This window comes from Symphodus melops (genome assembly GCF_947650265.1).
Source record: "Symphodus melops genome assembly, chromosome: 21".
In the NCBI taxonomy this organism is placed as follows: domain Eukaryota; kingdom Metazoa; phylum Chordata; class Actinopteri; order Labriformes; family Labridae; genus Symphodus; species Symphodus melops.
Window position 1 is genome coordinate 15,354,443 of NC_136711.1, and position 16,040 is coordinate 15,370,482.

A 16,040-nucleotide genomic window follows, 5' to 3' on the forward strand; every position below is an offset into this window, starting at 1 on the left:
ACATCCTCCCTGCAGCAGCCTGCCGGCTTGTTTGTTCAGTGTGTCTGATTGGAATGTGTTACTCTGTTAATAGCCTAGATTGGAGAGCCGTGTTAAGAGAGCTATAGAGGATTGTTCCACACCAACTGTCTCTCCTCTCTTTCTCTGCCAGCACTCTTCCTCCAGCTCTCACCATGCTTTTCCTGGTTCTCTCCATCTCTCTTTCTCTTATTTGTTGCCTCATTTGATTTTAAAGATCAACTGTGCATAGCAATGAGGCTGAGCTGTTTGAGCCAAGGGGTCACAAGTTGCAGGCAAAGCACACAACCGTGCTTCTGACCTTGCTTTGTCCACACCATGCCACCGCGTCATCTCCAGGCCGCCGGCTAATGACATGCAAAAGACTTAATTAGGGAGGGCAGCTGATTTATTTACCTGTTTATTAGAGCAGAAGCTCAGGGGCTGAGTCCAGGTTTTTGTCCATGTAAAAATGGGTCATATTTTTTTTAATGAAAAGGGATTATTTGTTAAATATAAATGCCTTGAAATACCTTCAGAACTGTTTCTCACTTATGACTTCTTCGTAAAATTTGGGTGGCCATGAAGGTTCAAATATGGTAAACATACTTCTTAAAAAATACCAAAATGTAAAAAACAAAACACCATGTTTCCTTTTATCTTGTTAGATGTTATGAAATATGTAGATTTGTGAAATCTTCTTCAACTTTTGTGAATATTGTGTGTTTGAAGATGGATGGATGGATGGATGGATGGATGGATGGATGGATGGATGGATGGATGGATGGATGGATGGATGGATGGATGGATGGATGGATGGATGGATGGATGGATGGATGGATGGATGGATGGATGGATGGATGGATGGATGGATGGATGGATGGATGGATGGATGGATGGATGGATGGATGGATGGATGGATGGATGGATGGATGGATGGATGGATGGATGGATGGATGGATGGATGGATGGATGGATGGATGGATGGATGGATGGATGGATGGATGGATGGATGGATGGATGGATGGATGGATGGATGGATGGATGGATGGATGGATGGATGGATGGATAGATAGATAGATAGATAGATAGATAGATAGATAGATAGATAGATAGATAGATAGATAGATAGATAGATGTGAAAACATCTTATTGGGTTTTGTGAAATGTAGCAGCATGTTGTGAAATGTGTTTTTGAGAGGTGTTTTTATGTGTTTTGTGAAATCATCATCTCATTGTCACTTCAGGGCCACCATAGAAAAACCTTTTGTACACTGTTTATTACACAGCATTAAGAGTTAAAAAAAAAAACGCAGCACACCATCTGGCCACACTTACCACTGTTCCTTTAAACACAAAAGGGCAGTGGTTTTTAGAGCAACTCTGAATCCCTTTCACATTTTATTCATTATTGTTTGCTAATAAAAGCGAACCCGACTCTGTGAACCATATGGCATTCTTTTAGAAAAGGAAAAATCCAATATGCTGTATGCGGAAAATAGATCTGTATTCATCTCCCCAGGAGAGTGTGAACAGATTTCTGTCTACCAGAGAGAAAAATGAAGGATGGAAAAGAGGAAGTAATGCATCTATTTCAGAGACCAAATATATGCCCAGACATCGTTTCCTGAAGCCACTTCATCTTCTTAGTGTGAAAAGTCTATTAACCTGATTTGCCAAAGTTCATTCCTGCCAGTCGTGTGCCACTGTCAGGCATGTTGCAGCTTCTCTGCATGTCTGATATGTCACTAACTTCAGGGGTCGCCAGTGACGTGTCTGACCCAAACATGAATTTAATTACCATGTAGATGAGGCTTCACATGTGACAGCTAGTCAAAAGCAACATGCTAAATGCCACAGCTCCTGGCAGAGCCCGTCTGGAGGAGCTCTGTCCTGTGTTTGACCTGAAGCAAAGCAATCAACCTTTGAATCAAGCCGTGGATAGCCCATAACAGTTTTAATTTACTCCAGTGCTGATTTTTTTTTTTCCCCTCCTCAGCTTCTACACGGTAAATGAAGTCCATAAATTCCACTATTCCAGAGCGGTGAGGAAGGGAGAGAAGGATCCTGACAACGAGTTCTCGGTAATTGTTTTTTGTTTAGTTTTTTTCTTTCCCTGTTGCCTTTGCTTGTCAATTAAGGTTTCATCTTTCAGCTATTGACATCAGCGAAATATAACCGTCCTGAAAAATGAACCATTGATTTAGCCATTTTGAATTTCTCAAAACAACCTGAAGGCTTTTGGTATTCAATACAGACTATTCACAGGAAACTGATCTAGCCACTGTGATGTCACTCATTGGTTAAGTTAGTATTTTGGTTCGCAACATTCTTTTTCCTCAGACTTTAGAGTTTGGGTCTCCTCTACTTTGTAATACTTATAACAATTAAGCTTCTACAGGTCAAAGATAGAGCATTTTATATGGATGTGTTTGCGTAGCACAACAGCAACTTTAAGAAATCGGCACTAGGCTTGAACCAGCAACCTTTATCTGTTTGACAAAGATGACAAAAAAGGTGCAGAATTGATGTCACTGTTAATCTTTATCCCATGTGTTCACTAATTAATCACACCTCCAATGGGGTAAACATGTTTGACATTACAAGGAGTTCCTGTTTGTCTCCTGCTCACACACACACATTTGTATAAAGGATTTGACTAAGAACAAGTGTCTCAGCTCCACTAACAAGGCCACTTGTTCGTCTACACTTGCAAAATAATCTACAAAATCAGAACATAACAGCAGGCGGAATAACGATGTGAGGACTGGAGAAATAGTTTGTATTTTCTGATGCCAATAAGCAGGAAACAGATTGTTCTGCTGGTTTGCAAAAATAAAGTGGGGTTTCTATTTCGAGTAAGACACATGCACAATTAGTTTCTTTTTAGACTTTTCCATGGAGACTAAATCAATATCAAAACAGAGCTGTGTTTTCTAAAAGCTGAAGATTTTGACACACCGGAGAAAATCCAATCAGAGGATTGAATTAAGTGTGTTTAAACGACAGAAGAGGAGGAGAAACTAAACATGATTATTGTCAGTTATCCTGTTTGCCTAATAGAACTACTCCTGTCAAGCCCTGATTAAAAGTACATCTAACAAATTATGTTTTGTGCAATTAATATCCTCTGTTGACAGAGACAAGGGCCACAAATTCAAACTAATCTGCTCCTTCCCTCGACTTCCCTTGTTTCCTGCTCCCTCAATCAGCAGAGCGGGATGATGTATTTAACTCATTTTGGACTTACTTCATCATGTTGACAAACTGATGGGACTGTTTCCGGACTTGACATAGAAGGGATATTGCTTGTCATATTGTATCCATCAAACCAATTAAATATGTGCACATCTGTCTCATTTTTCTATCACCAAGTAAGCGCTAAAGCGGACTTCATGATGATTAGACAACAGACTGAACGTTATATTGTTGCCTCTAAATGACCCCCGAGAGCAAAGAGACCACCAGCCAGAAATAAATGTTCTCTGTGGTTATTTCTTTTCACCACATCAATCCATCTCCCCACATCGCATGCTAGAGGATAGTATCTGATTATTGCTTTAATTTAGCAGGCTCTTACAATCCAATTTCAACACAGGCAGGTAGACATCCCCCACTTTTCAATGAGCTTTCATTTAAGAGCCGTTACATCATCTCACTCTGATTCCAGCAAGCATACCGAAAGCTTGTTTGGCACAAAAACAGCAGCATCCTTGATTTCTCTATCAAAGAATCTTTTCAGGTGATTTCTGCCCGTTTATTTTGCTTCTTTGTGACTCTGTCAACAGAACATGTGGATTGAAAGGACCACCTACGCCACGGCATACAAACTTCCCGGCATCCTGCGCTGGTTCGAAGTCCAGTCTGTCTCCACAGTGAGTATGAAAGCCTGCTTTGTGTGTGTGTGTGTGTGTGTGTGTGTGTGTGTGTGTGTGTGTGTGTGTGTGTGTGTGTGTGTGTGTGTGTGTGTGTGTGTGTGTGTGTGTGTGTGTGTGTGTGTGTGTGTGTGTGTGTGTGTGTGTGTGTGTGTGTGTGTGTGTGTGTGTGTGTGTGTGTGTGTGTGTGTGTGTGTGTGTGTGTGTGTGTGTGTGTGTGAGCAAAGCAGGCCTCCTAATCAGATAAGGATCTGCAGCCTTGCTTGGAGGTAATCGATATGATTTGTCCACTTAAGCTGTATAGACAGGCGCGTGGATGCAGGCGTGCCACTCCCCAGACTCACCACCAAGCACGTACACTCTCTCTCTCTCTCTCTCTCTCTCTCTCTCTCTCTCTCTCTCTCTCTCTCTCTCTCTCTCTCTCTCTCTCCCTCTCTCTCTCTCTCCTCTCTCTCTCTCTCTCTCTCTCTCTCTCTCTCTCTCTCTCTCTTTTTCTCTCTCTCTCTCTCTCTCTCTTTTTCTCTCTCTCTCTCTCTCTCTCTCTCTCTCTCTGCCAGAGGGCCCACATTGATCCAGTGAACACTCCTTAAAGCCTGTTTCCACTGAAAATAGCTACACAGCACAAACACAGCGAGAAGAGAGCTCAGGACTCGCTCGCTGTTGATTTCCCTCTAATCAAATGACCTGGATTGCTGTATTGGAAACTTGTTGACAAGTGTGTGTGCGGTGCGACTGCAATATGCTACTTTAGCGTGTGCTGTAGCACTCGGAATGGAAACATTTCTCCTCCGTTCAACTGAAAGCCCATGAAATATGAATTCTTGTAGCTCGGTTGTTTTGACTAATTCAAACGCCCGTCTGTTGTCCCCATTTCGGGCGGAGATGTTTTTCTGTGGGAAGGGGGGTTGTGATTCAAATAAGTGTGAGCACATCTGCAGGCTACGTTATCACTCCGTCTCCCACACCATCTTTTCAAGCAACACTAGTAGAGCACAATTCTTCCCAGCCTCCTCCTCCTCCTCCTCCTCCTCAGCACACAGCTCACCTGCTTCTGTGAAAAATTGAAACACGGCTGAAATATTTAAACCTGTGGTGTGTGTTTTTTTTTTTTAAGCAAGTCAACATAGCCGACAAATAGAGGGAGGGAGAAACTGAAACAGGCCACACAGGGCAAGTTGGTATAGAGTACGCAGCCTTTGCACATAGTGTGCACGCACCAACCACTAGACTACCTGTGCCCCTGATTTCAAAGACTTAACCCTCCTTAAACTCTGTGAGTCCGTCTTGTAAAGAGCATTCCTACTTTGTCGCTCTAATTCAAAGCTGAGGCCTCTACCTTCAGGGATGGGTTGGAACATACTGTCAGGAGCAGCTTGGCTTCCAGATGAGCCAAAGAGAGGCCCTGGTTCCCCGAGGTCACACTCTCCATTTAAGGCTTAAGGACTGGGCTGAGATTCAGCGAGCTAAATCCGTGCATCTGACAGTGCTTTTTATCAAGCTGGCCTGACACTCCGCCACAGATTGGAGATTTGTCTCCCTGGCTCTACATCTTTATTTTTATTTTTTTTTTTGGCTAAAGGCTGACATTTACTCAACAATCCACTTGTTGTTTCCTCTAAATTCTTCCGAACACGCCGGAAGACGGGAGGTGGTGTTATTTCACTCGAAGTAATGAGATTTCCCACACGTCGAGTTCCAGTTAGAATTAATGACAGCTTGCCGAGTATTTTATTCATCTTTTCTCAGGATTGCCAATCATATATTGTTGACATGGGAATTGAAGTTCCCCTACACCGACACCCTATCCATCATTATTTGACAGTTGTAGTTTTATGAATGGCTTCAGTAGAAAATGATGCATTGCTTTAATATCCTGACTGATTTATGTGTGTAGTTAAAGGTACCTTAGTCCATCTCCTAATAAGGTAACACCTAGTGGGTGAACACACGTGTAGCAGTGATGTATGTGCACATGAACTCAAACAGTTGAACACCTGCTGAGGATACGTGATGACACCTTCACTTACCGTCCTGCACAGGAGGAGATCAGTCCGCTGGAGAACGCCATGGAAACGATGCAGCTGACCAATGAGAAGATCAGCAGCATAGTGCAGAGGCATCTGAACGATTCCAACCTTCCCATCAACCCCCTCTCCATGCTGCTGAATGGGATCGTGGACCCAGCTGTCATGGGAGGTTTTACCAACTATGAGAAGGTAGGCGGCATGTTCTTCATGTGTTCTCGTCTCGATGCGTGCTGTAAAGGCGCAGTAGCTCAGTCTGTGGGGACTTGGGTTGGGAACCAGAGGATTACTATTTACGTTCCCAGCGCGGGCCCAAAGTCTGGAAAGTGGTCTGGTAGTTGGCAAATTCACTTCCTTTCATTTTTCCCGACACCCCACCAGCTCAGCAGCGCTCGCCATGGGCTGCCCCCTCGCTCTGATGTCTCTCCATCAGTGCATGTTCATTGGATCCTGTTTGTGTGTGTAGCAGCCTCTGCTTTCAAAAGTGAAATGCAAATGGAAGTGAATGAGCACATTTCCCATCTAAATCAAGCATCACATATTTCTGAGCCACGAAACAATCAATTTGTTTAACTTGCAGATAATAAATCTCATAAAGTGACAAAACATTTTGCCCTGTTCGTGATGTGTAGACAAATATTCAAAACCAACCGAGTCAGAGAAAGACTCTCTCTCTCTCTCTCTCTCTCTCTCTCTCCCCCACATAAAGGCACAAGTAGTCCAAAGATAAACTTTTTAAAAAAGAGAAAAAAGGAGAATTACTGGTACAGACAATGAATTATATTTAATCTAATGTAACATTTTTAGTGATCACTTCCTTTTCAAGACTCACTTAAAGTGACGTCTCTGCTTTAAGCACATTTCCGGTGCTCTCAGCTTTACACTCTTCATCGTAACTCAGTGGGGAAATATATTGAAAGTCAAGTTCTTTTTTTCTTTTTTCTTTTTTTTTTTCCTTCTTCTTTTTTTGATTGAATGAAAAAGAAGTCATAACCTGGATATGTCTTGGTATCCAAGCGTATATCACCGAGTGAAATAGGGTTATATTAGTCTTATAAAACGATGCAGTATGAGGCAGAGGAGGTTTGACGTGAATGCTTCGCCCTGAGGTCACTTCTTCATCTCCGTGAAATACTGAGGTGGTGAAGGAGAGACGGATGCCTTGACTGAACTTTTCTCATCCCCCCCCCCCCCCTCCACACCCCCCCTCCCCCCATTCCATCTTCTCGGTGTGTTTCTTCTTCTTCTTCTTTTATCACAAACGTCTCCACATTTCAGATTCTTCCGGTTGTTTTTGACCTGAATTTACCCGCCTCTTTTCATCCCGGTCTTACCAACGTTCTCACCTCAGTATCTCCCCTCCGTCCCCTGCAGGCTTTCTTCACCGATAAATACACACAAGAACACCCAGAGGACTTTGAGAAGATCGAGAAACTGAAGGACCTCATCGCCTGGCAGGTAAGACTGAAGTTTTTTCAGGAGAATCCTCAGACTGCATCTGATCATGAAAAACCACCACGCTGTAGATTTTAAACCTCTGTCTTCATGGTTATAAAAAAAGACACGACCTGCTTTACTTGTTGACACATTCGTCCTCCTTAGCACAGGTCAAGAGCAGAGGAAGCCATCCTAAATGTAGAACATGATTAGGAAAATGTGACTTGATAACACTTGGCTTTGCCAGCTCCCTTCATCTCGCCTAATTTCGTTGAATTTGTTGGGCCCCATTCACTTAACCTTTCTGACCTTCAAATTGTTCTTTAAACCATGGTGTGTGTTGATGGCCGATTCTGATTGGTTGCAAAGCGCATTGCAGAACAACACAAAAAGTAAAAAATGATGCCTACTTTACTACGTGTTATTCTGATACTTCGTACTCTACAACAAGGCCCCCGTAAACTGTTGTGCAGCGAGAGCTCAGACTTCACCCCAGTTATTTAGTGGGCCCCTCTCTTCACTGGTGTTTTGTGTCATGGAAGTGAAATGCTTCTTATTTTGTAGAGTGTGATAATGAAGGCCTCGACACCATCGATGAAATCATCATTTAGCTCTCTTTAATGTTGATTTTCCCATTTCAAATAAAGACATTGCAGCACTTATTAAAAGGCCTTTCAGACAGCAAGAACGTCGGAGAGTCCTTTATGTCCTATATGCTGCTGCTGCTTCTGCAATATAACAACACTCTCCAAGGTTACTGCTGAAAATATAATGTGGAGTGAAGAACTCGTGAGTACACTGCAAAAGAGTGTCCAATGACAGTAACTGAGGAGAGCGGGAAGGAAAAAGTGCCGTCAAGAGTTCAGTGGAGATAATAGCGAGGGAGAGTGCTGAAGCAAACATTCTGAAGTTCGGGCGGATGCTCGGCAGCGGGGCGAGACAGCGAGAGATCAGCACTGGCGCTCTGCACCCTCCGTGAGCCTGAGAGAAGTGCACACACAGCAGGCGGAAAAAAAAAAGCCAAAGAAAAACAACGAAAAGCACACACACATTGTTAGAATACATTAAACCATGTTGTGTTTAATAGCTCGTTATGAAACATAACAGATCTTCAGCTCCTTTTTTTTCCCCCCTCATCTTTGATTAATAGACCCCTGGCTCTCTCACAGAAACGTCCTCCCTCAGGGTTTTTTTTTTTTTTTTAGAAAGCTGCACTGTGGTTTTTCTGCTTCCTTTTGTGTCTTTTATCACTCTCTCCTAACTCTATAGCTTTGAACCACGGGTCACTTTAATACCAAGAAGCCAACCTCATGGTTTACCCAGGAAATTGAGCGCAGATACAACAACCTTCTGTTCTCGGCTTCCTATTGCGCGTCGCTCAGAAAAGGGAAGCCGACTGAATGTGCTGTAGTTTCTCCTCTCTCCATTCCTGTAAAATAGGTCAACTTTGTGCTCGCTCCGGAAAGAACTCCTCCGATTCTGGAAAGTTAGACTCTGTTGTTTGAGAAACCTTTCGTCTTGATAAGAATGATGACTCACACAGGGATGTGTCGGTCTCATTGGCCTCTTTATTTTTTAGCTTGATCTCTTATATAGTTTTTTATTTTTTCTACTGTAGAAACAACTCTGTTCTTTGTAATTAAAAGAAAGTTTGCGTCTTTACTTTTCTTTGTTTATATGTTGGATATATGTGAACATGGTGGAAACGTTAGGATACTTCTCACTGAAGTAGGTGTCAAAGAAGCAGAGCGAAAACCTAAAAATAAACACGTCGTGGCATCATTACTCCTGGAAAGAAGCGAATATCACACATACCTTCTATCTGATGAAATCAGAATATGTAACGAGATTCCACCTTTCAGTTATGTTTAAATCTATTTTAAAGGAAAGGTGTCAAATGAAAATGTGTTAACGACTCACGTTGTTTCAAAGATTTGTGTCGTGAGGCTCAGAAAGGAAAGAGACAGATCCTTTCCAGCATCAGTTGGAGGTTTGGGCTGGACTTAAATGTCCATCCACAGTCAAGAGGGAGGAGTTCTGATGAAGACGAGCAAAGTCTTCCTGTCTCTGTCAGCTCTGCCAGCTTCAAAATGGCCTTGAACCGATGACGCCGCGTAACTCCCAGACACACCCAGAGTCTCAGATGAAGCTGTTTGGTGTTTTCCTCAGACGTGACATGTCGTACAGGAAGCAGACGTGTTCACAGAGGGGACCTTTGAACAGATGACGACAAACGTTCCCACACATGCACAGAAGTCTTTAACATTTCCAGGATATTTTGGGCTGAGCTGCATATCATGTGAACCGAAGTGACCTAATTTTTCAGCGCCAACTTTTGCCGTATTTTTGCTCTCCAGCACTCTTTGAAATTTCAACAAGAGGTCAGAATGAGGACGCTTTTATACTGAAACATCTGACTGGTTACATGTTTATGTCCGTAAGGTAACCGCTTCATACTCTTCTGCAGTTGCCAGTATTTTTATATCTTTCGTTTACACTGGGAATACATCCAGTTGCACTTAGCATTGATATAGCAGCTGTAGGACTCTCTCACTCCTTCACTTTTTTTTCTGCAGCAACATGTTTTACATCCCACCCATTCGACAGGGGAAAATTACACTGAGATGACCATCTGTGAATAAGCATCTCAGGATGATATCAGGGGCGAGCTGTCCTGAAAAAATTCTTCACGAGTGCGTGTGTGAAAACGGCTATGAGAACAGAAAGACGTTTGGTGTGATCTACAAAAAAAAAAGAAAGCAGCACGGCACAGAGAAAGTCGAAATGTGTTTGCCAAACATTCACACGGGGGAACAACTTTTAAAGAAACAACCTTGTAGGAGTTGTTGATTTGAAAATCCTATCAGCCGCCTCCCTGCTTGTTTATCTCTCGTCTTGAATCCGACTAAATGAGGGCGAGCCTGCTTCAGTGAACAGTAAGTAAGTGGTTTGAGATGTTATTCTGAGACGTCCATTGTCCCTCTCGTCCAGTAATTAGAGAGGTAATGAGCAACTGGAAATTAAGTTTTCTTTAAAGGTTGGCAAACTCCAACTCTGAGTTTTCTATGATTTTCCAGCTATGGAGACAGATGCCTGAATTAGTAGCTTAATCTTCTCACTGCAGTATGATCCACAAAGGGTTTTCTAAGGTATCTGAGTGAATCCCAGATTTAATCCAGACCTCTGACATACATAAAAGCATATTAACAGATTCTTTCACTTCCCTTTGATGTTTTCTTCGACGCGTCTCTTTTCGTTTTGTGCTCATGGTCACGCACATTTTCTTACATGGTACAGTCTGTTGTGTACTTCTCTGCGACCTATCTGACCTTAACGAAAGGTCTTAATAAGTCATCCCAGCCTTAATACCAGTCTCCTCAAAGGCTGTTTACTCGTCTCAGCACTCCAGGGTGTGGCTGAGACCTTTTTTTCACACTGAGCATGAGAGAGAAAATAGACTGACTGACAGGCTGGGCTCAGAGAGAGACGGCTGATTTTAAACGGCAAAATGCTGTCATCACTGCATGTGTTTCTATCATGAGGAAACCACAATCCTGCGTTGATGCATGCTGGAAGTACTTTGATTTAAAAATTCTGACTTTTTTAAAGTCGTGTCCATACTGTCTCAATGAAACCTCATTTATTTGCTTTCTTTAAAATTACCTCTGGTTTGCTTCCTTTTTTTTTTCTTCAGATTGATGTTGCGGTGTTGTTGTGCCTTAATTGGAGAGATACATAGACCGTAAATATTAATTAAAGAAGCCTGAGTGACTTCACTCATCTGTTACGGCAGCGGGCACCGTAGGCTCATCGGCAGCAGCAGCCGTGCTGGAAATGCTGCCTCGTAAAAAAAATGGACACGTGGTTGAAACGAGGTAACGAATCGGGGGGAAAATGAGGTGGAAGACGGCGAAATCGTCATAAGGAGTCACAGAAACAACGTCAGTATCTGGATGAATTCATTGTTACGGGATTAACCTGGTCTTCTTCTGATCCTCCTGAAGCACAGTGTGTCTTTTGTGGGTTGACATTGGCCAACAGTTCCATGTAAATCTCATGAATCCATTTATTCATGTTCTGTTCCCAAATGATTTACGGAGAAATGTTCTCGTGGCTGCTTGGCTGAAAAGATCCTGAAAGGGGTTAGACGAGGCAAAAACAGTTTGAGAAGCCCTGTTCTAACGAACACATTCTGTGTTTGAATTCAAGGCTTGCAGCTCCGGGTATCCATTGTGTAATAAACTGATATCTACCTCTTTGTCACGTTATGTAATCTCTCTACTCATGTCATCGATCAGAATCCTGCCATCTCTGTTACACTGCGAAAAAGGAATTTGCACCAACTTCAAAGTCGGTTCATTTAATTAGGCGACTGAAAGTGTGTGTGTTGGAAACCTTGAGCGCAAGTGTTTTCTATTGAGCTTATCTCTGTGCAGCCACCAAACAGAATTCTGTTGCCATGCCGCCACTCAGTCGCTCTCAATCATCCTCAGGTCTATAAAAAGATGTGGGTATCCTGGGAGACGTGAATCTTGCCTCAGCTTTCACTCTCGTTGTTTTTCGTCTCCCATTGTTTTGTTTTGTTTTTTTTCCTTTTGACTCACAACACTTGGTCCCTCTCACTCCCCACACTCCCACTCACTTCCTCTTTCTCCTAACTCCTTCCTCTTTTTTTTTTTTTCTTCTCTCTCCACCTTTTTCTCTACTACACTACCGCTCTCCTCTCTTCTGGTCCCGGTGGTGATGATGCAGGTGATCAATATCAGGGGAAATCCTCGCAGGGTGTCTGTAGCCTTCTCTCATTCATCTTTCTCTGTCAGATCTTTGGATGTGTGGAGCAGAAAGCAGTGACTGAACGTGAAAAATATTGGATTTTAGACACCATAATACATACTCAGCGCTTTCATTTTTATTTTTTTCAGGTGATGTGCTCACTTTGTGCTTCACCTGTTATAAGGTGTGTTTTAGTATATTAGTGCAGTGTGTTACTCATAGCTGAAACGCTGAGCGTGGCTGATTTTTCAGTCAGTAAACTCATCGACTTGTGCTCCTGCAGCTCCTTGTTAATAAGACCACCGCATGCGTGGAATGCGCGTAAATAAAACATGCCCCGTTTGAGATCCTTGCCAAAGGTTGCATCATGGAGCCGAATTGAAGTTATGTGCCAGCTGAGTGAAGTCAGCTCCGACTGTAACCCGCTGCGAGGGGCCAGTTTGCCCTCAGAGGAAAGGAAGAAAGAGCGAGCAGTCTCAGGGGATGAAGAGGTTAGCACATATACAGAGAGAGAGATCCCTCTCCTCTCTGTTCTACCTATGCGAGATACTTCACACAATTCTCTGTACTCTGAGCAGCTCCCTTTTTCTTCCATTTGCTCAGGGCTGAGGCAAATTTGTTAGCTGTAAAAGCTACTGTGCCTAAAACCAGATGTACTAGATGCACTCTGCGGCTCAGGCTCTCCTTGTTTTTTAAATGTGCAAATGCACCACTCTGACTGGGACCAATTTAATATAAAAGTCTAAATTACATCCGCTCTAATGTGGTTTGTTGTTTGTACGTGTTTACTTATTCATAAGCATAAAAGCATAAGCTGCTTCCCTTTTAACTTCAACAATATTTCTCACTTATGGAAGCGAGAAAGTCTGGGGATATTTTTACTGTTGCCATGGGAGGGTAGGGTTTGCTTTTTTAAAACACTGCTGACTGGTTTCTGGTAATTTGTTGCGTTGTACTCTGCTTTACCACAGCCCCAAAATGACAAAATGCATTAGTACACCTGGTTGTGAAAAAAAGAAAAAAAAGAAAAACTTAACCCGTGATTTCAACCAGAAAAGTGGAAGAAGAGAGGAAAAAGAACCCTCATTTGCAGGCTCCCTGAGGGATGTTTCTTCCTCTTCTTGCCAGGTTTAGTCAGCAGAGCTTGCTGACACTGACTGTGGCTCTGGGGTTTCCTAATTACTGGTTTTCTGCAGTTTCAGTCTCTCCGTCTCCCCCTCTCCCTCTCGTTGTCTACCTGAGCTGCCTCTGTTTAGATTCTGCTTCCTTCAGTGTGAGAAGCAGCAGAAAAAAGGGTGCACTGCGTCTTTATTTGTGTTGGAAGTTAAGAGGAGAAAAAAACCCCCATGTCATGCAGTACATGCCTTTGCACATAGTCTCTCCAGGTTATCTTTTTGTGTTGTTAAATTTACCTGTGTTGTGTTTTTTTTTCTTTTCTTTTGGTGGTGGGAGGTTGGAGGGAGTGATGCCATGGCAACAGCCTGCTCTAATGTTGTCTTTTTCCACCTGCATATTGTTGCGGTGAGATGTCCTCTCTGTGCACTCGGGCTGATGTGCATTCACTGCTCGTGCTCAGTACGCATAGCCCAGAGGTCAAAAGTGTGCAAAATTGGATGAAGAGGAAAAAAAAAAAAAAGCATATTCCTCTGCTATCTGCAGAAACTACATTTAGAGTCCTATCTCTCCAGGATACGTTGGATGAAGGTTGGTTTCTTAAACCTCTGTTTCTCTCCTCCTCGCCAGATCCCACACCTCGCCGAAGGTGTTCGCATCCACGGAGAGAAGGTGACGGAGGCGCTGAGGCCTTTCCACGACCGCTTAGAGGCCTGCTTCAAGCAGCTGAGGGAGAAAGTGGAGAAACAGTACGGAGTAAAGACCCTGGTAAGAGCCTTTGTCTGTTTGTGACCTTTCTGTTACATGGAAAGTGCGTCCAGCTGAAGTGTGGATGTAGTAAACCAGCACTAATGGAACCTCCAACCTTTTTGTTTGTGGTGTGATTGGCCTGAGATTTCCAGGAAGGTAAATGTGAAATGCCAATAAGGAATGCATCATTTGTGATTCAGGTCGTCCAGTCCCTTTTTTTTGCTCAAGGACTCGACGGTAACAACTTTTTATTTGGGATCAACTGTTTTAAGTCTTACAAACTGCACGTCTCTGATTGTTCTCAGAGACGGTGTTTTCACTTTGTATTGGACACAACACGCCAGTAGGGCAAAGGATTATGGGATGCTTGATGAGTCGGCGCAGGCATGAGATGTAATAAAATGGGTGGGACAAAAGTTGGGATGCAAGCAAATCCGCCAAATCTGTGATTGCCAGTAAAGGCTATTTTGCACCATGGTTCACGCCAACAAGCAGCGGGGAGGCTCGGCGACAAGCGAGGTGCTGCGTGAAATTTCGTGACTTGTCGTACGCAGTAAGACTGCCAGACAAAGACGAATCAGACTGTCAAACAGGTGGCTTCTTCCATTCAACAGGAAACTAAATCTGCAGTTAATGAAGGTGCACTGCTACCAGCATTAAATTTACAGATACACATCTGTTACTTAGCCCTACTTTCTCCCCATAACTGTTTTATATATGTTGTTAATCCAGAGGGAACTTTCACCCTGTCATTGTTGTGAGACACACTGCAGACCTAAATAGGCCCAATTTTCAGACTTGATCCAGACAGGGACTTGAACCAACACAGCTCCAGTTCCCAAACGAAGTCTTTGTCATATAGAAAGAACTTAGGAGCCGTGGAAGTTCAGTGTACAGAGTTCATTGTGCAGTATTTCTTTCTCTAATGAAAAACATGGAATGAAAAAGTTCTGTCTTGTCTGTGTTTAAGCTAAAGGAACCTTCATTAGGAATCCTGTTTCTGTCATCTGTAATCATCCCGTTTTATACTCACTTGTTATGTAAAAACATGTTGAGAACATGTTTTCTTAACATGAACAGTATGACCTTTAGTTTTAACACAAAGAAAAAAATCAAGAAGACCATACAGTGGTGACGGTTAGTAGGAGTACAGCATTTTTGGATCTCCTTTTTATATGCAACATTTTTTTTATTTTATTTTTTAAAGTTTAAAAACATCAAATGAGAAAAAACTTGGGAACTTTGATGGTATTTCTTTGTGCTGATGGCAAGATAAAAATGATTTTTAAAAAAAAAAGATATTTTTCTCATGATGATATCCCTTCTTTGAGCTTCCAGGTCCCTTACAGTAAGTCTGCACTTATATTTTTCATGTCAGGTGCACCTTCGCTTTCCGCTGAAGTCAGCTCATATAAACTGTATAGCCGGAACGCTGCCGGGGACTTCCTCCCATCTCTCTCCTGCTGTTAAGAGTTGATTGTTGCCTGGCTGAGCTTTTTCCCTCCATGTTGCCTCAGGTGAAGGAGGCCTCCCTCAGTTTGAAGAGAGAGGTTGGTGACCTTCCAAAGGAGAGAATAGCCATTGCTTTCTTGGATGTGATAATAAGGGTACCCTATTAGATGTGTGACGGCCCCTTTTCTTCACCAGAAATAATTATTTTGATGTAGACCGCTTCATTATTACTGATCCTGTCAGCAGATTTTTATATTCCAACAAGCTCTTTTTACAGAAATAAAGACATTTAAAATTACCATCAATGTTCTTTTAACTTTGTGTCCAGTTATGTTGCTGCATTTGGAGCAAATTACTGCACGAGCGAGTACCGGCTACACATGTAAATAAAACAAAAGGCTCGCCCTCACCTGAAATGTGACAGAGAGGAGCTGTTCTCATGAAAGGGAAACCATAAGGCTGGGTCAGCTCACTTTCACGCTGGGCGGCCATGATGGCACCGGACAGCATTGTGATGAGTGGACAAGCCCAGGCTTTGAGGCGAGTACTAGGTTTTCAAAAGAAGATACATGGGTGGTTTTTAAATGTCTTCATGTCTTTGGGTCAAGCCCAGAAGCTT

The 16,040-nt window shown here is 42.8% G+C and overlaps 1 protein-coding gene across 2 annotated transcripts in view; it reads left to right on the forward strand.

The window, feature by feature from the left end:
- dock1 (dedicator of cytokinesis 1) overlaps positions 1-16,040 on the forward strand; it is a 179,904-nt gene that overhangs the window by 156,258 nt on the left and 7,606 nt on the right. For both annotated transcript variants that reach the window (XM_079334262.1, XM_079334263.1), the window contains exons 43-47: positions 1,997-2,081; positions 3,786-3,872; positions 5,912-6,088; positions 7,271-7,354; positions 13,850-13,987. In XM_079334262.1, the coding sequence (XP_079190388.1) occupies positions 1,997-2,081; positions 3,786-3,872; positions 5,912-6,088; positions 7,271-7,354; positions 13,850-13,987 (571 nt within the window). The remainder of the gene's footprint in view (positions 1-1,996; positions 2,082-3,785; positions 3,873-5,911; positions 6,089-7,270; positions 7,355-13,849; positions 13,988-16,040) is intronic.